General features: G+C 37.6%; 1 protein-coding gene across 1 annotated transcript in view; it reads right to left on the bottom strand.

Moving 5' to 3' along the window:
- Positions 1-837: 837 nt before the first annotated feature.
- BLNK (B cell linker) overlaps positions 838-18,621 on the bottom strand; it is a 99,288-nt gene continuing 81,504 nt past the window's right edge. The window contains exons 12-26 of the mRNA XM_069863874.1: positions 18,378-18,458; positions 16,921-16,946; positions 16,354-16,382; positions 15,953-16,048; positions 15,122-15,164; positions 12,788-12,815; positions 12,419-12,491; positions 11,808-11,838; positions 10,752-10,794; positions 9,893-9,971; positions 9,421-9,452; positions 7,184-7,260; positions 4,016-4,099; positions 2,912-3,067; positions 838-1,638 (exon numbers count right to left, since the gene is read on the bottom strand). Of these exons, the coding sequence (XP_069719975.1) occupies positions 1,519-1,638; positions 2,912-3,067; positions 4,016-4,099; positions 7,184-7,260; positions 9,421-9,452; positions 9,893-9,971; positions 10,752-10,794; positions 11,808-11,838; positions 12,419-12,491; positions 12,788-12,815; positions 15,122-15,164; positions 15,953-16,048; positions 16,354-16,382; positions 16,921-16,946; positions 18,378-18,458 (998 nt within the window). The 3' untranslated portion in view covers positions 838-1,518. The remainder of the gene's footprint in view (positions 1,639-2,911; positions 3,068-4,015; positions 4,100-7,183; positions 7,261-9,420; positions 9,453-9,892; positions 9,972-10,751; positions 10,795-11,807; positions 11,839-12,418; positions 12,492-12,787; positions 12,816-15,121; positions 15,165-15,952; positions 16,049-16,353; positions 16,383-16,920; positions 16,947-18,377; positions 18,459-18,621) is intronic.

Here is an 18,621-nt window from a genome sequence, read left to right as displayed (position 1 = left end):
GAACTAAGTGCACTATACTAATTAATAGCAGCTGAACAATATACTAAACAGCATTTATGTTGTACTGCAAACTGTTAAGACTCAGGCTTGTGTGAAGTCTATATACATCGTTTTTTGCATGCCAGCGTTACATTTGCTTCACATCTTAGATAAGTAGTATCTGTTGCAGAGGGAAGAAACAGTAGTTGCAGTAAGGTAGGTAGCCATGTGCTTCACTGTGTTAGTAAGCAGTCCTTTATAGAATAGGTGCATTACTCCTAGAAGTAATTGATCAGAACCACAAGGAAGCAGCTGCAGAATACAGCTACAACATAGCTTGGAGTGACTGACCGAGGCTTGCAAGTCTTGGCTTAGTCTTGCCTTAAATGCCTTGCAGCTAATCCTAGAGAACACTGTCTAATCTGGAACAAAAGGAACAAAACAGATGTGGATAAAGGGTCAGTTTTGAAACATGTTTAAGGTGGATAAGTTTTCAGGTCCAGCAAAATCAAATGCATCTAGAACTGATTAACAACTTCCTAATAGTTTTTCATTGGTGCAATTTATACATGCATCAATTTTCACCACTTCAACTTTTGGGAAAATTACTTTGTTCACAACAATACAGTAAGTAAAGATGGAGATGGAATAGGCTTGTAAAAAGGTTTTTTTTGTGCATGTCTGTAAACTAATTCTGCAAGAATGGGGTAGGTGGGTGGTTTAGCAATAAAACAACTGGCAATTTAAAGACAAAAGATTTGAGAGCTATTAAGCCAAATTTAGAAGCTAAAGTTTTAAGAAGTGATAATTATAACAGGACTTGTGAAGGAGTACATACAAGTATATGCATTATAACATCAATGATGCTTTCTTGCTGGAAGGATGCTAAGAAAGGTTGACTTTACAATATTTAATTTTTAATTTTATTTGCACATTGGAAAGTACAAACAAAAATATTAATGAAACAGAGTAAAGCTTAGGAAAAGGACAATACATGTCCATTAATCTAAAATATTCAGTCAGCTTTATTGCCACTAATCACATGAAGTACACAGTCCTATTTTCAGTTTGTACACAGCAGTACATAAGGTCAAGTTGTTCTAGCTTCTCAGGCAGTGCATTTTACAAAGAATTTGCTGAAAGCAATGGTCTGTGGTAAATGTAACAAACAAGAGTAGAGCATTGTGGGTATTCTCATTTTTAAAGTGAAAATATCCTACAGGAAATCTATCTTTAAATAGCAGTCAAAGGGCTGGGCTGTAGTATGCAGTTGTTCTTCATGTGACTGAATACCCGTGTGGTGTCACAGATGGGAAACACAGATGAGAGTCTATCTGCTTTGGCTTCTTGGGTTAAATAAGAGTGCTTTTCTGATAAAGGGATGTGGGGTTGAACTTCATGAACTGCATCTCTTACTACTCAGTAGATGCTCTTAAAGAGTGTTTTCCGTCATTTTCTTCTTTTAATACCCAATCCATGTGCTTTTGAATGTTGAAAGAAACGATTAAAGAAAGTCTTCATTTCAGCAGTTCAGTTTGATTAAGAAACTCTAACAATGTGTTTCAGTTTTGTAGAGTCTTTTGTGTTGTTTTGGCTGTCAATTAGAACCAGGGAGGTGCGCTGATGATTCTCTACTATTTCAGCAACAGTGTCGAAGCGCTAGATAGAGGAAACAAAAACTGCATTAGCACTGGCTTTTTTTTAATACCATAATACTGACAGTAATCACTGCATTGTCTTTCTCTTTGCTTCTCTCACCACTGAAGAAAGTGGAGCTATGACTATAAGTGAGATGCTCTGCCTTTTTGCAAGAGTGCCAATTCTGCTTTCAGCCCTGATTCTAGTCATAAACAGATTAAATTTGGATAATGAAAGATACTGTGGCCACTAGCTGTCTCATCTCATACTCCTTTCTATTTGATTGCCACCTGCACAAGCTGAGCCACAGAGACTGTTATATGGCATATTAAACTTACACGGCTTTCAGTTTACCTTAATATGTATTAGTGCAGACTGGCAGTTTGGAAGCTGCTTCATCTGCGGTTCATCCACCTCAGTGAGAGGGAAGGCAATCTCCAGGACTAAACCGGTACAGCCAGCCATCACTGTCACTATAAATTAATATCCAGAATCTGCTACGTCTGTGCTTTTCTTTTTGGTCTTTGGCTAAATAGAAATTTGGGACTGTCTTTCTCCTGAGGTAATTTTTAACTCTTTGTTGAAGGCCAGATGAGGCCTAAGCTATTATATATTCTGTAACCTCAAAACCATTGCCTAGGAGGAACATAATTAGGCTAAGGCAAACCTACATTCATATCCCTGAAAAGTCTACTCTATGCAGTGATAACAGTTTTTATTGGTATTTGGGTTCCAAGTTTCTGAATTGCTGTCAGAGTAGTTATCATCTGTGTAGTATAATAGCCAACCAGTGAATTTTGTATGCTAGAACTAGAGTTTAATATTTTCTTTGTGTGAAAACAGGGTTAAAAGTACTGTCATTCTCATTTTTGATAGTGTTTGGGGTTGGTTTTGTTTGTTTTATTGGGTTTTTTTGGGGGTGTGTGTGGTTTGTTTTGGTTGGTTTTTTGTTTGTTTTGAGCATGGCTGTTGTTCTTTTATGGTTTTCCAGCAAACTTAGCTAGAATAGAGGATTATAAACAGCTGGAGAACTTATTGAGCAGCTGCAGCTCTGATTCTGGTGACTTTTTAAGAAAGCTTTGTGAGTATGTTTCAAACTTGATCTGTGATTTTAAGTACAGTATGGAGGAGTTGATATTACACTGTTTTCTCTAGCTTGATAGATCAGTCATTATATAGGGTATGCATTTTTTTTGATACATGAAGAATCCTTTTGATCATAGTGCAATATATTGCAAACCTTGCTTAAAGGTATACAATTGAAAACTGATAGCAACCCTCCCCATCATCTTACCTCTTCACCACTTTTTTCTCTGCCCAGTGCATACTGTCTTGTTGATTCAATAAATCGTATAGGAATGTTGTATACTCTTCTGTTGTAAAACACAACCAGTGTGTATGGTTGCCGTGAATCCTGTCCAGAACTTTTTCTTATTAGAAAAGATCCATCCTAAAGAAAGAGAACTAGTAAGTGTATTCAGCTTATTTTTCCCCAATAACTTTGGGTTTATCTTAATATTTTCATCTATATTAGCATTAAACCCTTTTCTCCCACTAGAAAACCCACAGAGCAGGAAATGGGAAATATACATGTGTTCCTGCTGCCTAACAGTATCTTACAAAGGTGCTATTTAACAGTCACCTTTGCTGCTGCCTGCTCTCTCTCAGCCAGAGAAAGATGAAGTAAACACAGAGTAGCAGCTATCTGTTGGGGTCCATAGATCCTCAGGAAATGAAGTTGCTATCTGTGGTGGTAGTAGGTAGGCAAGAAAGCAGTGGGAGGTGGGGATACTGTTTCTCTGGAGCTGTAAAAAGCACTCTGATAAGATAAGCGCCTACAGCTACTGGCATTGTATCCCAGCACTCACTAGCTAGTAGTAGCCACACTGGTGATAACCCCGTGCTCTGTCCCTTTATCCTGCTTCGGGGAATTAGGCAGCACTGTAGGTGTACCTAATGCTGAGGATGCAACTCTACATGTTACTGTTCCCTTCTGTGACACTAACTTTTGTACACAGAATAGTTGAGAGAACTCAAATTCTCAAAATACCTAAAGGCATAGTGCTGCTATTTCAAAATGGATAGCAGCATCAGCCTCTTTCTTGGACAGTGGTGGAGATCATTTAAAAGTCATGGGGCTTTGCCTTCCATTTTAGCTTGTGAGCTCTTTAGCACGTAACAACCTCTCTGCAGTGCACCAGTCCCAGTTACACTAATGCAACTTTGCTTTGGGATTGAAACCATAGTTACATAGTTTCACCACCAATTTCATGTTTGACAGTATTTGCATGGCACAGTATTCTGACCTGTTCAGAAAAGAATGATGTTCTTATTGTATTTCTGGTTATCTTTGGATTTTTTTTTTTTATAAAATCAACATTCTTCAAAAGTGACCTACCTTGTTTGATCGGTACAATGCATCTTCTGCTGTTTTCCTATCACAGGTAGCAGCATACCATGCTTTACTATGAACACCAGCATCCTAGAAAGAGAGAAACAGTGTTTCACCTGTAAAATAATAATAACAATAATAATAAAGAATATGGCCTGTAGGAGAGTTACTATAAATAATAACAGCTGTGAGGAACTCAAATGCAGAACACTAGAAAATACAGAATGTGGAAAATTCCTTGTCCAGAGCTTGCTGTTTTTGTTGGATAAAGAACTACTAGTGTGTCAAAACAGTTGTAATAGATGTCTGATAGAAGGCTGATATGTGACAGAAGAGAGACAGATATCCAGAGGAAAGCAATAAGGTTCAACTAGAGGATAGTTTGGTATTTTTAAAGCAGGAAGATATTCTAGTAGAATTTAAAGAGGATATCCAGGAAATGTTAAGGAATAAATTGACCATCAACAATTTAAATGCTGCTCAGCTGTGGTCTAGCCAATGAAATGTTGAGATTTGGTAGGCATCTAAGTTTTGTAAATGAAGTTTCCCATATACTTAATGCTATTTGGGAACATGATCACAATTGCCTCCATCTGACTAATACAGAGGTTGGATAAGTGCATCTTTTCCCCTTTTTGTTGTTATTGAATAAGGACAAATGGATGGAGCCCTACAAAGCAGAGGAATAATTAATGGCTTCCTCTACTAATACAACAGTTTGGCTCCAGTGAAGTTCTTCAGCACCTGAGACACGAGATATGGATTCAGTTCCGGTTCTTTTTTTTTGACTGAGTCTGAATATATCCCTATATTTAACACAGTGTTCTTATTTAAAGGCATAAACCCATGTTTACTATGGAGAAAGATTACATCTGTGACAGAGTACAAGTGCAGTTTATATTTTATAATGTATCTCTTGGGTGCCTCATTTCTGTGTCTTATCCCCTGTGAACACCTCACCAAGATCATCCTTCTCTCCACCTTAAAGACAGATGAATTCTGTTTTAGGAAAAAGCTCTCATAGCAAGGGAAACGCAAAGACAAATAAAAATTAGAGGAGGTGATGGCAGTTGTGAGTGAGTAGTACAAGATTATAATTTGAAGAAGTAGAAAATTGGGTAGTAAAATGCAGGGTTGAGTGTACATTTGGGAACAGAAGTGGGGGAAAGGTATGGGGGATTTTAGAGAATTATGAAAAGAAATAATACCATTTTTTTACCATTTTACCATAATACCATTTGTTTACCATTTTTATTTTTGTCTGTTTTTGTGTTTGACTGCCAGGTTGGTTTTCTGTCAGTTTAATGAGTTGGCTCAGCCTGCTGCAGGATCAAAGGAACACCAGAGAAGGCTGTGGCTGGGAGGGGAGTTAACAGTGAAGAAAAAGCAGAGCCTCCATTTTGGGGGCGCTGCACTAAATTCTTACACTGGCACGTAACTTTATCTCCAAAGTTCTTCCACGTATTTCTCCAGTCACACTCTTCATTGTAAAAAAATAGGATAGGAGGAATTGCAAGTATGCAAGGTACTCAGCCACTCAGAGAATGAGTCCAGTAAGATGAATTTCGTTCAACAGAACAAGGTATCAACTTACCCCAGACCTTTCTTCTAATACTGTCTATGGCCTATAGTCTGGAGACAGAGAGCTGCTGCCAAAATTTGGGTGGGAGCCAAATATATGATGAAACTTAGAGGCATGAATCATGACTGCAAGCACCTGTACTCTGCAGGATTCTAAAGCATGATGTCACTGTACTTAATTGGTGGGAAAACAACCCTAATTAATAGTTTATATATATATATATTTTAAAAAATGGTTGTTTTTATTAAGCTCTACTTTAGCCCACATCTTTTACATAAAAGCTGCAAATGTAATTGTTACAAGCTGTTTATTTAGTGTCTGCTGGATTGTTTATTTGAAAGCAATTTTTATAATAAATATCCAGTATGACATACTGTTAAAATTTTTCCAGAACTTTAAGTCCTTGGTGTTCTTCACTGTTGTACTATGTTTGTCACATCAGGCTTTAGAACATTTAATATTGTTGGCTCTGCATAATAAGCCTTTGTTTTGCACTCAACAGAACTGCTTTTTTTTACCTTGTTTGTGACTACTAGGCTAATAAGAATGGCCTCCTGCAATTTTTCATCTCCCTTCATCCAAAATAAGAATAAGGTTTATAGTATTGAAATGAAAATAACTCTTTGCTTAGATTATTCAAAGCTTATTGCTGGGATGGATCAAGAACTGGTTGTAAAACTGAAAGCTCTAACAGTAATGAAAAGAGTTCCACTTAAAGAGATGGAAAGGAATGGGATGTGAGAGAGACTAAGGCACATAGAGGAAGGCATCACAGCATCCTCTGAGAGGGGCAGCAGTGATTTTCCTCTTGGTAAAACTTTGCTGACACCCCAAACCACAATGAACCGGGCAGTGCTCCTAGAAGTGATTCTGCCCTCTGTGATTCTATCCTGCTCTGTTGGGCCAGTCACAGGGCATACCTGTCTCCTCCTACTAATTTCTGGGATTTCTTAGAGCATCAATTTATTGCAAGCTAATGCTAATAGCCGCAGATAGCTTCACTGTATCTGCTTTGTGCATACCTTATTTTTTTTCAGAACACAGTACGTATGGCTATAAGTTAGAAAAAAAGTAGGCAATTAAAAACTCTTTATAGCCATCTCTATCAAAGTCTAGACTTAAATACATCACCACAGATTTAGAAGCACAGAATCATGGAAAAGTTAGGGTTGGAAGGGACCTTAAAGATCATCTAGTTCCAATGCCCCCGCCACGGGCAGTGACAACCCACTAGATCAGGTCACCCAAGGCCCCATCCAACCTGGCCTTGAACACCTCCAGGGATGTGGCAGCCACAACTTCCCTTCGCAACCTGTTCCAGTGCCTCACTACTCTTATGGTGAAGAAGTTCTTCCTAATGCCTAATCTAATTTCCTACAGTTTGTTAAAGCTCTCTTAGGCCACATGTTCTAAGCATTTTTTTGTATGAAAGGTAACATTCAGATTATCAGAAAATCTTCACCGCAAAAGGGTACATGGATGCCCTCCACAAAGGGATATGATTTTTATTTAGAAAGGAGGTATAGGCAGAAATACTACTCTAACCTGTGGATAAGAGGATTTCTGTAATGTGAATTTAGATAATGTTATACCTGGTCTGCAGAATTTGAAGCAGATGAAATGCTGCTGTGAGAAGTACCCAGAGAATGGCTTGCAGCTTCTGGCTTTTCTAGAAAACAGAAAGAGCAACACATAAATTTTCAAAGTATCTTTGTAATGCTGTAGGAAAATGATGTGTTACAAAGACTTTGAAGATCTGGATGTTTAGTATCACTTAGTAAAGTTATCTACAATAGCTACTACAAGTGCCTGCTCAAAAGAAGAGCCTTGCTTATAAAGAGACGAACAGTTTGGCTAACAGCTTGGTTAATAACCAGAGCCAGACTTAAAAATGCAAGACCCCCCCCCCTTGCTCCACACCACCTGTGTGAATCAGTAAGAAAATGCAGGAACACAATGCAAAAAGTACTCTCAGTCCAGTGTGAGTACTAGTCATGTAGGTGAAGGATTCAGAAAAACCAAGTGTAGCTCACAGACAATTTCTCACAAATTTAGTCCCAATTGAAACATTTGTATATATGTGCAAGAAGTCTAAGCAGCCAAAAAGAGAAGCAGAACCAGTAGATTATGAAGCTTAATTATAATTGTCATAACAAAGTATGGTAGAAAATAGCTATTAGTGCTAAGATACAGATGTCAAGGACTGTAAGAAATAGGTCAACTATTTCCCTTCTAGCATTGTATAGTAATACTATGACAGAAATATGGGAAATAAGCATAGATAATTTTTTTTTGGTAAAAGAATTGTTGTCAAAGATAGAATAGGTGTCTGGTATAGGTAGTGGTGATCAGAGCTGGGTACAGATCAATGTAATTGTAATAGAGAAGAAGACTGTAGAAAGTTGAGTCGTATTTAGTCTTTTATTCGTGGGACACTATTTACTTTTGGGTTTACTTATTGGGAGAAAAAATATGCTACTATAAAAATACTTATTCCTGGACATGATACTTTACAGACTGCTTTGTGAAGTCTTCACTAATAGAATTCTGATTTAGATTTTGGTTTCAGAAAGTGATAAGAATGTTGCAAAGAAGGTCATACAATGACTCGGAATTAAAGATTCGGTTGACCTGGAGAACTTAGAGACACCTGCCTGAAGTAGGTTTACTGCTTCTTTTGTAGTGAAGATGTGACTATCTGTAAGCTGCAGTCCAAGTACAGCAGAGACATTGTAAGGAACAGTTCCAGCTCACAATGAATGAATGATCACCTGAAGAAGGCTATTCAATATAAAGAGTTTTGATTTTTCTGTCAAATTTTGACTGACCAGCTGCAAAAGCTACAGCTGAAAAGTACGTTGTGTGAATTAAGAATTGCCAGAAATCGGTGTGAATTAGACTTTACAAAAAGGAAACTGAAATAAGTAATAAGATTTCTTAGCTGTGTAAAAAGGAAAGAGAAATGAGTTAAGAATTTTATTGATTTTAAAGATAATCTAGGTAACTAAACCAATAGTAATTGTAGTTCTGGTACAGAAAGAAATGGAAATTTCCACAGCCAAATTGGAAAACAAAACTCAAATAGCTTAGTACAACTGAACTGGTGGATCCAGATAATCTTTATGCCAGAAATTTTAAAACTGGGACATGAAATTACAGGGCCGGCAACAATTATTTTAAGTAAATTTCAAGTCAGGGTGGTACTGTACAATTTAAACAATACCAAACACAATTGCTACACTTAAAGTGGAAAAAAAAGAGACCTGAGCAACTACAGCCTTTTTGTCTGACTCAACAGAACACAAGAATTTGAAGGAAAGACCATAAAAATCTGGTGGTAAAGGTATAAACAAGAGAAAATCTTAAATTTACCCAAGTAGATAAAATGTTACAGTGCTCTCATAAAATAACAGTTCTACAAAGAGGAACTATGGTACTGTACTTATGCTGGACTTCAGTAGAGCAATTGACACTGTGCCATACAGGGAATTAACACATTTTATCAAAAAGATAACACTAGGCTTGTATGATGACAAGGAAGAGATGGCAAGTTATGCTGAAGGGAATTAGTGATGGGACCAACTGTATCTGTGGTTAAGTTATGGGACCAATTCCCACCCATTTATACAATAACCCTAATATACTCCCTTAATTTTACTAGCTGAACTAAGGTCCTTCATACTTAGTCTTCTCTTTGTAGGCATTACAGAGACAAATGTGAATTCCAAACTAATGGATATGCACGGCATCGTGAAATAATCTTAATTCAAAGATTAATTTGAAATTACAAGTTAATCATGTTTTAATTCAAAATGTGAATTATACTTACTTGGGAGAATTGAGGACTTCTGGAGCAAAGGCCTGAAATAAATATCAAGAAATTACAGAAGGGTCTGAGGAGATCTACTTGGTTCTGAAAACATTAAAATCGTGCATTTGAAGCATGCAATGGTAGAATGTGTTCCATCTCACCCATCTGTCCACTGAGAAATAAGGGCCAGATATGGAAAAAAAATAGAAAAAAAGTATTCCCCACCACTACTGACTTAAGCATCTGGTTTCAATCTCCATCACCTAATTATATCTTCCCAAACTTTTTGGTGGTGGTTACTGTACTTGGATGCATTTGCCATGTGTTATTTTTTGCTACTGAGAGGCTTCAAGAAATATGACTTGCAAAAAGCAACAGAAGTCTGCAGAGAAAACAGTGCTCCTCTTTGAACTTTTCACAGCTGTGTTCAGGCCAAGCAGTAGGAGCTGGTGCACTGAAGTATTCAAAAGAATATGAAAAGTGATTTTACTTTTGGGCACCACTTGGAAGGGGTGGAAGCAGAAGCTCTTGGTTGGAAGCTCGTCGTCGTTCTGCTGCTGTAGGTTTTTCTGTAGTTTGGGAAAACAAATTGTAGTCAAGATTTCTTCAGAAATATATTGTCACAGATATGTGAGTCGCAGTAGTTGAAGGAGAGTTTTTTTAACTATTATAATTTTGTTTTTTTTCCTTACATGGCTGTTTACCATCCTGCTGCTTTCTTTATTGACTAGTGGTATACCACCACATCTTTAGGCAAACAGCTGCTCTGTGAATGCCTGCAGGAGCTCAGCAGGAGACTCCTGAGAGGTGAGCTGTGGGACCCAGAGCAAGCTGCTGGTGCAGGCTGCCTACAAGAGCTCAGCCAGAGGAGGTGTGGCTGGCTGGCTGCATCTTACCCTTCTCTTAGCCAGCAGCTCCTGCTGAGTTTTAACTTGGAAGAGCTGCTGCCTTGCACAGAGGCAACAGACATTCTCTGCCTGTGCGAGGGACTGGCTCATGCCAGGAGCTGGCTCTGTGTGAAGTGGTTCTTGCCGAGTTTGGAATCATGCACTTGCACTTTGCCTCCCTTCCTCCCTCTCCACTTTGAGGACTAAATGGCACATTGCTGGTCTGTTATGTTGTACATTACCCTGCCAGTAACCTCAATAGTTTTACTGTGACTGCTTTTAGAGAACAATGATATTGGTGCAACTAAGGCTGGCTAGGTCCAGTTCAAAACTGTTAAACCAAACCTCTCTCAAAAACCTAGAATAAATTGAATGCGGTGTTGTTAGTTTCTCTGTTTTTAATAAAAAGAAAATTTAATTCTGATAAATGTAAAATTTTTCACAGTAGGGGAGATAATTTACCTTCATTTGCAGTTAAGGTCTCTCTGGAAGGTAAACATGGTTTCTGCAATAAAACAGAAGGAAACAAATACTAAGTGGTATGTCACTTGTAAGCATGTGTTGTACCTTATATTTTTTTTATGAACTAGTTTACATTTGGAATTGACAGCATCCTGGAGGGATAAAGAAGTAGGAATGTGGCCATTCTGTAAAGAACCTCTAGTTGTATCACCTTGAAGACTGTGATTTTGCAAAGCAGATTTGGAAAGAATCCCAGTTTGTATATTTAAATAGATGGACAAAAGTGAAATTTAGAGATGCATGCTTTTTTTAAGTTTATTGTGTAAAAAATTATTCATTCTTATCTCAAGTCTAAAGACAAAGACCCTACGCCAAATACTTGCAAACCAAAATTTGAGTATTTTCATCTTCATCAAGATATACTCACAGATGTCTGAACACTTTTTTCACTAGAAGTTAAACTGTCAGTTTGACTCATTGTAAAAACTCCCCCAACCTTTCAGTTTCTTTTTTTCCCCCTCCATTTTGAAACAACAAAAACCAACTCTCAGTTTAAAAACATTTTTCAACTTAATTACTTTGAAAATTTCCACCATTTCTCTCACTTTCTTCAACAAGAAGTTTTGGGGTTTTTTTCTAATCATGAAATACTTACTGAAAAACCTCTGACAAATTCTGGTGAAATCCTGCATCTTTGAGCTATCACTCTTACAATAAATTCGTGTTTCCCACATGCAGCTCTACCCTTTTCAGGGAATACTTCTGAATGGCCTGTGTTCCCATTTATTTCTCACCTCCTTCAGTTCTTGCAATGTGTTTATTTTTACATCCTAGAGTACTGAATCCAAATATCCCTTTAATTAAAATATTTTTTCTACTTGAGCTTTCTCACTGTTGTTAGTTCATGTAACTGCACCCAAGTATTTCCTTTCTTCATAACTGTTTCTCCTATTCTTTTTATGCATTTATGTTGTACACAAACTCATGATAAGTTCTCACAATAAATTAAAAACCACCTGTAAAATTGTTTCATTATGCAATTACAAGGCAACTTACTGGTGAATTTACTGCATTAGAAATTTTCTTTCTGTAAATTAGAGGAAAAAGAAAAGGAGTATGGTTACTTAGCAGATATATTAATTCATTTAGCTACTAACTATCAGGTTCATAGACTCTCAAGATATTTCTGGACAAGATGGGATGCTTCTCCTTATTAGACAGCTGTAGCAGAATAAGGGTATTGGATGTAGTGTGGGTACTCAGGAAAGGTACTTAGAATATGCAAAGAAGCTACACTCAGTCCAATGCTTAAGATGACAACTTGTGTGGGGCATATTTTTATTGAAAACCACAACCTGAAAACCACATGCATGTATAGCCATGCATGTGTTATTGCTGCAGTATGTGACTAAGTTAAGCATGCCATCTAGCACCTGCCATCAGTGGCTGGCACTGAAGAGCACTGGCGCTGGTATTTAAGCAGTATTCCTCCAGAAATAACAGAAGAATACCTTACCTTTATCTAGTCAAGATATCTTTCATGAACAGCAATCAAAATTGCTTCTGAATTCTGATTGCCATAGGCAAAGGTAGGAGTTAGCTCCTACTACACCTAGTAATTAACCCCTTCCCAATCACAGAAGTAGTTTTATTATTTTTTTACTCACAGGCCTCTTGGTAAAGGAGACGGAGCTGCTCCAGTTGGAAAGCTGGATTCCTGTGCGTTATTGAAGCTATGATCTAGAGATGCAAATGACATATTTAGTATGCAATAGTAGCTGTATCTGAACAGATGGTTTTCCTCACTGCCATTTCAGTGTTAATGTAACAAAAGTAAAAAATATCCATTGGTTTAATTTTTGTCTTCACATGTTTTCACTCCAATTATACTAAGAAAATAGTTCAGTACCATTTCTTGCTTATTGCAGATAAAATTTACACTGACACATTCCACCATATGCTGTATTAAGGTCACCAGTGACATACTGACAACAAATTCCACTCATATTGCCATGTTTTTAGTACAGAGCGCTTACTTTCATTATTACTCTTCGCTTCGTGGTCCTGTAATTGAAAAATATATTAGATTATTAGATTTTATGAGAAGCAATTAAAAAAGGAATTATTATTAATTAAGAAGTACATAAATAATCTGATCATGTTAATATATAGCAATCTTTAAGGCAACATTTGAACAAAATGCTTATAGTAACCAGGATACTTTTTATCAGCTTTCATGCAGCATTAGAAAAAATTTAGTAAACATAAATCTAATTTTGAACATTCTAACAACTTTGGGATTGCTTGTAGTATTGGAAAATTGGCCCTGAATTTTGCAGCAAGACCTTTTAGTTCATGTTTCATTTCTGAGCTAGAAAGCAGAAATTTTGCAGCAGATTTAAATATATTAAAACCACATTTTCCACTGAAGGAGGATACTGAGTATATAGTCTTTCCCAGGTTCTTTTGGAGATGCTTTCTTTTGCCTCCTTATTCTTGTCTTTTAGTGAATCAGACTTCAATATGATAATTACCTTTCAAAGGGGCAACAGCAATTTGTCAGTTTCCTTCCACTGGGTTAATTAGTTTTTACTAATGTTTTACAAACGCATCCATTTTGTGGTTGAAGAGGTACATCATCCAACAGCTGAGGGAGTTAAACATTAATTTTCTCCTAATCAGCCCAGGCCTCTGAGAGGAAGAAGGGTTACAGTTCTGTTGACATGATCACATGCTTGAGCACAGACTGAATGGGAGCAGTTAGCAGATGTTTTGGTTATTGTTTTGCTTTGTCTGTGTGCATAGCCAGGGATGGAAAGGCACAGCACATCATGCTCATTCCCATGTTTTTCTTTAAAATTGGAAGGGCCAGCCACTTACACAACAACCAACGACCCCAAAATTTGGATTACACTGGGTAATTCTTTCCTAGACTGACTCTTGTGCCAAACCAGGTAACTGCAAATACCCAGGAGCTGCACACATCCCTTGTACAGATGAGTATTTGTTTGGGAGCTCCATCTAGGTGCTACAAAAGTCTGTGTGCGGCCCCAGCAAAACAACAGTCTTTTGCGATTCTCTGCAAAGCTAGGATTATGCTCATCTTAGAGGTAAGCTCTGAGAATTAATTAATGGAGAGGTTTTCAGGTGCCATGTGGCACTCAAATATGTTCTGAAGCAGAAATATTCTTGTTAGTGCTGATCAGAGTGGAATATCTATCCAACATTGTCCCTTCAGAAGGATTTCTTTTTCTAATCTTATACTGGTAAGTTGATCTAAAAAAATCCTGGACTTGGCACCACTCAGGAATTGTTCATCATCTTATCAGGACACATATCTAAGGAATAACATTGTGATGAGGTGGAAGAGAAGCTAAAATGCTGCTGCTGTTGTACGTAGAGGTGTGCAACACTTACCCCTAGACCCTACACTGCTTCCCACAATACTTTGTATCTCTAGAAGTTTAAGATTATAAGATCTTCTTATACCACCTGCATTATGTTACCGTAGCATCTAATGCTATAGCATGACCTCAAACTCCTGATTTTAAGTGTCTTAATTTCTTTATGTAGTTTCTGGTAGCCTGATAATTTCTTAAGGAGAATTCAGTGCACCGGGCTGGGACATAGCTTTTGGCAGACACTGATGTAGTTACTGTCACCTTGTTTCTTGGTGGTTTGCTTCTCATGTGCACCCTCTCTTGTGCTAGCACAACTGTTACTACAGCTATGGTGCAGAACAATGTATGGAACTAATCTGGCTGAAAAAGAACCTTTTAGGCATTTGCTTTTTCCCCATTTGCTGCAGTTAAACAAGTTTGCAAGTAGCTTGCTTCAGAAAACCTTTGTTCCAGCACAGTGGAAAGGACAGACTGGGAACAAGAACAGAAGAGAAATGACAAACACAACCTTAGGAAGCCAGAGCTTGTAATTACTTCTCCATGGACTGCATTTTCTCATAATACTGATTACTCAGACTACTCAGGTTCAGTTTTCAGAAGGTATTAATCGTTCCTCGTGAAAGAAACGAGGCTCAATGAATGTGCTTCAGATTGAGCAAAATTGCCCATCACCACTGAAGGAAATGTTCCTGGAGTATTTTCTTAGCACAAGAAATTATTTTTGTGGACTGAGACCTATAACTAGCCCTTAAAACATCTGAAGTTTTAGTTGGATCAATACACATGTCCAGTGTACCTCTTTTGTCCAAAAGATTAATAGCCACAATTACAATCTTAGATCAACAGTCATCTGTTTCTGTTATTTAATCCAGATAATAAAAGGCATCAGAGTTTCTAGCTGTATATATAGAAAACACAGAACAGCCTAAGCTTAACTTATTCTTTTATAGTTGCACATCAATTACTCACTGCTTTTGGATGAAGACGATTTCTGGGAAGAGGCAAAATATTTCTGGAAAATATACATAAGTTAAGATGAGTAGGATTTATTTATTTAATTGCTTGGCTCACGTACACATTTCAAGATCTAGAGAGGAGGAGGTCTGCATTTAATTGAGAGGAGGAATAAATGCATTTAATTGCAGCTAGGCACTGCTGCTGTGGTTCTGGCGATGCTATGCTCTTAGTGCGGAACAATTCTAGAAGAACTTCTGTCCCGGACCTCGAGTCCTCTGCAATTGAGCACAGAACCTCACCAAACACTGACACAGAGTGTTGTGGATGACACCTGCTCTTCCTGAGGCACATGGACCATTTTGTAGAGCAATGTCCTAGAGATGAGACAGTGGTTACAAAGCAGCTTCCTGCAGTTCTGGGGACACAGGAGTGAATGGGCTGCATACTCAGATTTCCTTTGCCTCTTTTCCTGCAGACACTTGGAACATAAATCATGGTTTTCATCTTCTTTAAAAGCAATCCTGTACACCATCCTCTGCAAAAATATCTCACTTGCAAGGGAGCAGAGGTAGGTAACAGGACTTTTAATTGGCTTCTTGAGATGTTTTACCCCCTTCACTGGATCCCTACAGGGATACTCAAGAACATAGCACCCATTTGGAAAAATGGCTTGAACACAAAATTCTGCAGGGAAATGAGAACTTTCAGTTCTTACATTTTCCCACAGTCCCTAGCTATTTGTGTGTCCTAACAATTGCTTATTGTCTGTGGGCTACACTATATAGAGAAGAGAATTTTTCTTTCATTACTGCTTGCTACTGGTAGAAGCTGCTGTTGACTTACCTGGACTTATCCAGCTTAGATGAGTCTCTAGTTATGCTGTGCATGTGGGAGTGCTCCATGTTCTGAGCGGGCATGGACAGAAGTGGCTTAGTGAATCTAGAAATAAAACAGAAAGGAAAATTCTATTTAACAACAGTGAAAGGCAACTTCTGTTTCTCCCCCTCTGCCACCTCGAAAGTCCAGAAAGTACCCTTTAAGAGGTATTTCTTTTTAACATGTGTTATGTTTAGGTTATTGAAACTATCACAGAATCAGATGCCAAATTATGTGTAGATAATCTAAAGAGAGAATTTCTGTATGTAGATCTTCTAGAAAGAGAACTATTAAACAAAATATCTAGATGAGAAGCAATATTTTCTGACAAGTTTTAAATAATACACCTACCCATAGCAATGGCTTACCTCGTTACTGGTGGTGGCGATGTTTTTTCCTGTAAGAAAAAGGGCACTGAATTATTTGGTCATGTTTTGAGTTAATACATTTATACGATCCCATTTATGTTATCACAGTGATATCTTATTTTTTATATAGATTTCTAGTAGAGCCTCGCAGTAATCCATATTACGTTGGGAGAGGCAAGAAGTGACCATAAGTAAATCTGCGAAGCCCTGAGTACACTGCTTTGGCTGTATGTCATGTCAGTACCAGCAAGTGGCAAGAAAATTACTTTGTCAGAACTGTCACTGCTACTTTGCTGCAGTTCTGCTTCTAGAAAGCATTCCCTTAGGCTGCTGTGTTCCAGACTGGATCACTATTATACAAGACCAGGAAACTTCAGCCCCTTCCTGTTTTTTTTCTGTTCTCCAGACCTTCTGAATTGGTTTGCCAGCTTTTCTGTGAAAGAAGTGTCAGAAAGCTTTAAATACAGACAGATATATTCCAATTTTCCCCCACTGGTCATGATTTTTTACAATCACATTTCTTCCCTGACTTGCATTGCCCTCAGGCAAACTATAGAAAGGTCTTACCTCTTCTTCAGGAACCTCATAGACTTCTGTAGGACAGGGAGGAAAAACCACATTCTTTGGTTAGCAAAAATGTACTACATGTTTCCAGAAAAACTGATCAGAATTTGCATCAATTGTACTTCTGCCTCTGGAAAAATAACTGAGAAGTTGCCGAGAACTTGATTCTGCCTCCAAAACCCTGGCACAGCTACACCCCTGGTTTGCTAGTGAGAACATCAGGAAAGGTCCCAGGAAGTCTGATAAACAGTCTCTGCATTAACGAACATTCCCTTACCACGCAAGCTTGCTCGTTTGTTTTATTTTTTCTTTCTCTTTTCCCTCCAAAGCAGGATAAGTGCTTGTGTTGAACGAAGCTGGGATGGTTTGGCAAAGTGTGTTATCACACTTGTGTTAGCATTTAGCCTTTCCTGGACTTTCAGGGAGAAAGAGAACAGTTAAATCATAAATACAAGCTGGCTCATTTGTGTGGCCAACTTCAGTCCCTGAGTTCTGTCCATAGGTGTATTTTAATTAATAGATACTAAAACCCAGCACCACTGGCATTCTTATCTAGGCCCAGTTTCTTCAATTAAAATAGAATTATATTTCAACAATTTGTTTTTAATCAGATTTCATCACTTTTATTGCACTGAAAAATGCCCACATTCCCACCAGGGGGAGATGTTCTATTTTTTTCGTAACAGCTGTCAGGAGCTGGTTGTTGCTTGACACTGATTTGCAGAAAGGCTGAGATTGAAAAGGGCATTTTAAAATGTTTGGTAAGTAACTCACAAAATCTTAAGTCATTCAGAAAAAACGCTTATGTAGTTTATGACTTGAAAACACATTGCTCATGAATATGCAAAAACACTTAAAGAACTGTATGATCAGTCTGTAAAGGTTACATTCCACGCAATTAATAACACGATGAGGATGCAAAACAACTTGGAGTTATACTTCCTTAACCTTTCTAAGCTATGCTATCCTGCATTTACAAAACCAAATATGATTATGTGCTTCTGCTATTGTTTCTTTTCCCAAATACATCCCCTTTTACAGAACTTAAACAGGAACACCTTTATCACAGGTGAACACAAAACATCAACTTATATAGAATTTCTTCAAGGTTGAACCTTTTAAAGTACTGAGTCTTAATTCCTATAGTGAAATGGGATTACTAATGTACTAAGTTGTATAATTGTTTTTGTTGTATTGATCCATTTGCTTTCCCCTGCTAAAGCAAAAGACTAAAAATAATTTGATTTGGGGCAAAAGACTTGTTCTAGTTTTATTCATGCTTAAAACGGATTTACTAGCTAGGCAAAATAACGGCTATAACACAGAAAAACCTAAAGGGGAACATATTTTTGTTTTACTCAAGTATGTTGTATGGTTTGTGTTGTGAACATATCAAGTGTAATTTAATATTCCTCAGTCTTGGATTATTTTATTTTAACAGGGATGTAAAACCTACATACCTTGCATATCAGAAATAAGAGAAGGCTTTGGAGAAGTAGGAGGGGCTGGCTTTGTTGTCTTCATAAATCTGCTCACAGGAGCTAAAAAACATTTTATTCATGTACATATATACTTATGCATGTGTGTATACACACCCATTTCTATACATACACATATGTATTAAAAACTAAGAGTAACATTTATACAATAACAGTAAATATTTTATTGGTCCAAGTGACATCTTTCCTGTGCGATATTGAAGAA

Source organism: Phaenicophaeus curvirostris, chromosome 9, assembly GCF_032191515.1.
Source record: "Phaenicophaeus curvirostris isolate KB17595 chromosome 9, BPBGC_Pcur_1.0, whole genome shotgun sequence".
Classification (NCBI taxonomy): Eukaryota; Metazoa; Chordata; class Aves; order Cuculiformes; family Cuculidae; genus Phaenicophaeus; species Phaenicophaeus curvirostris.
This window is presented reverse-complemented; position numbering and strand designations above follow the sequence as displayed.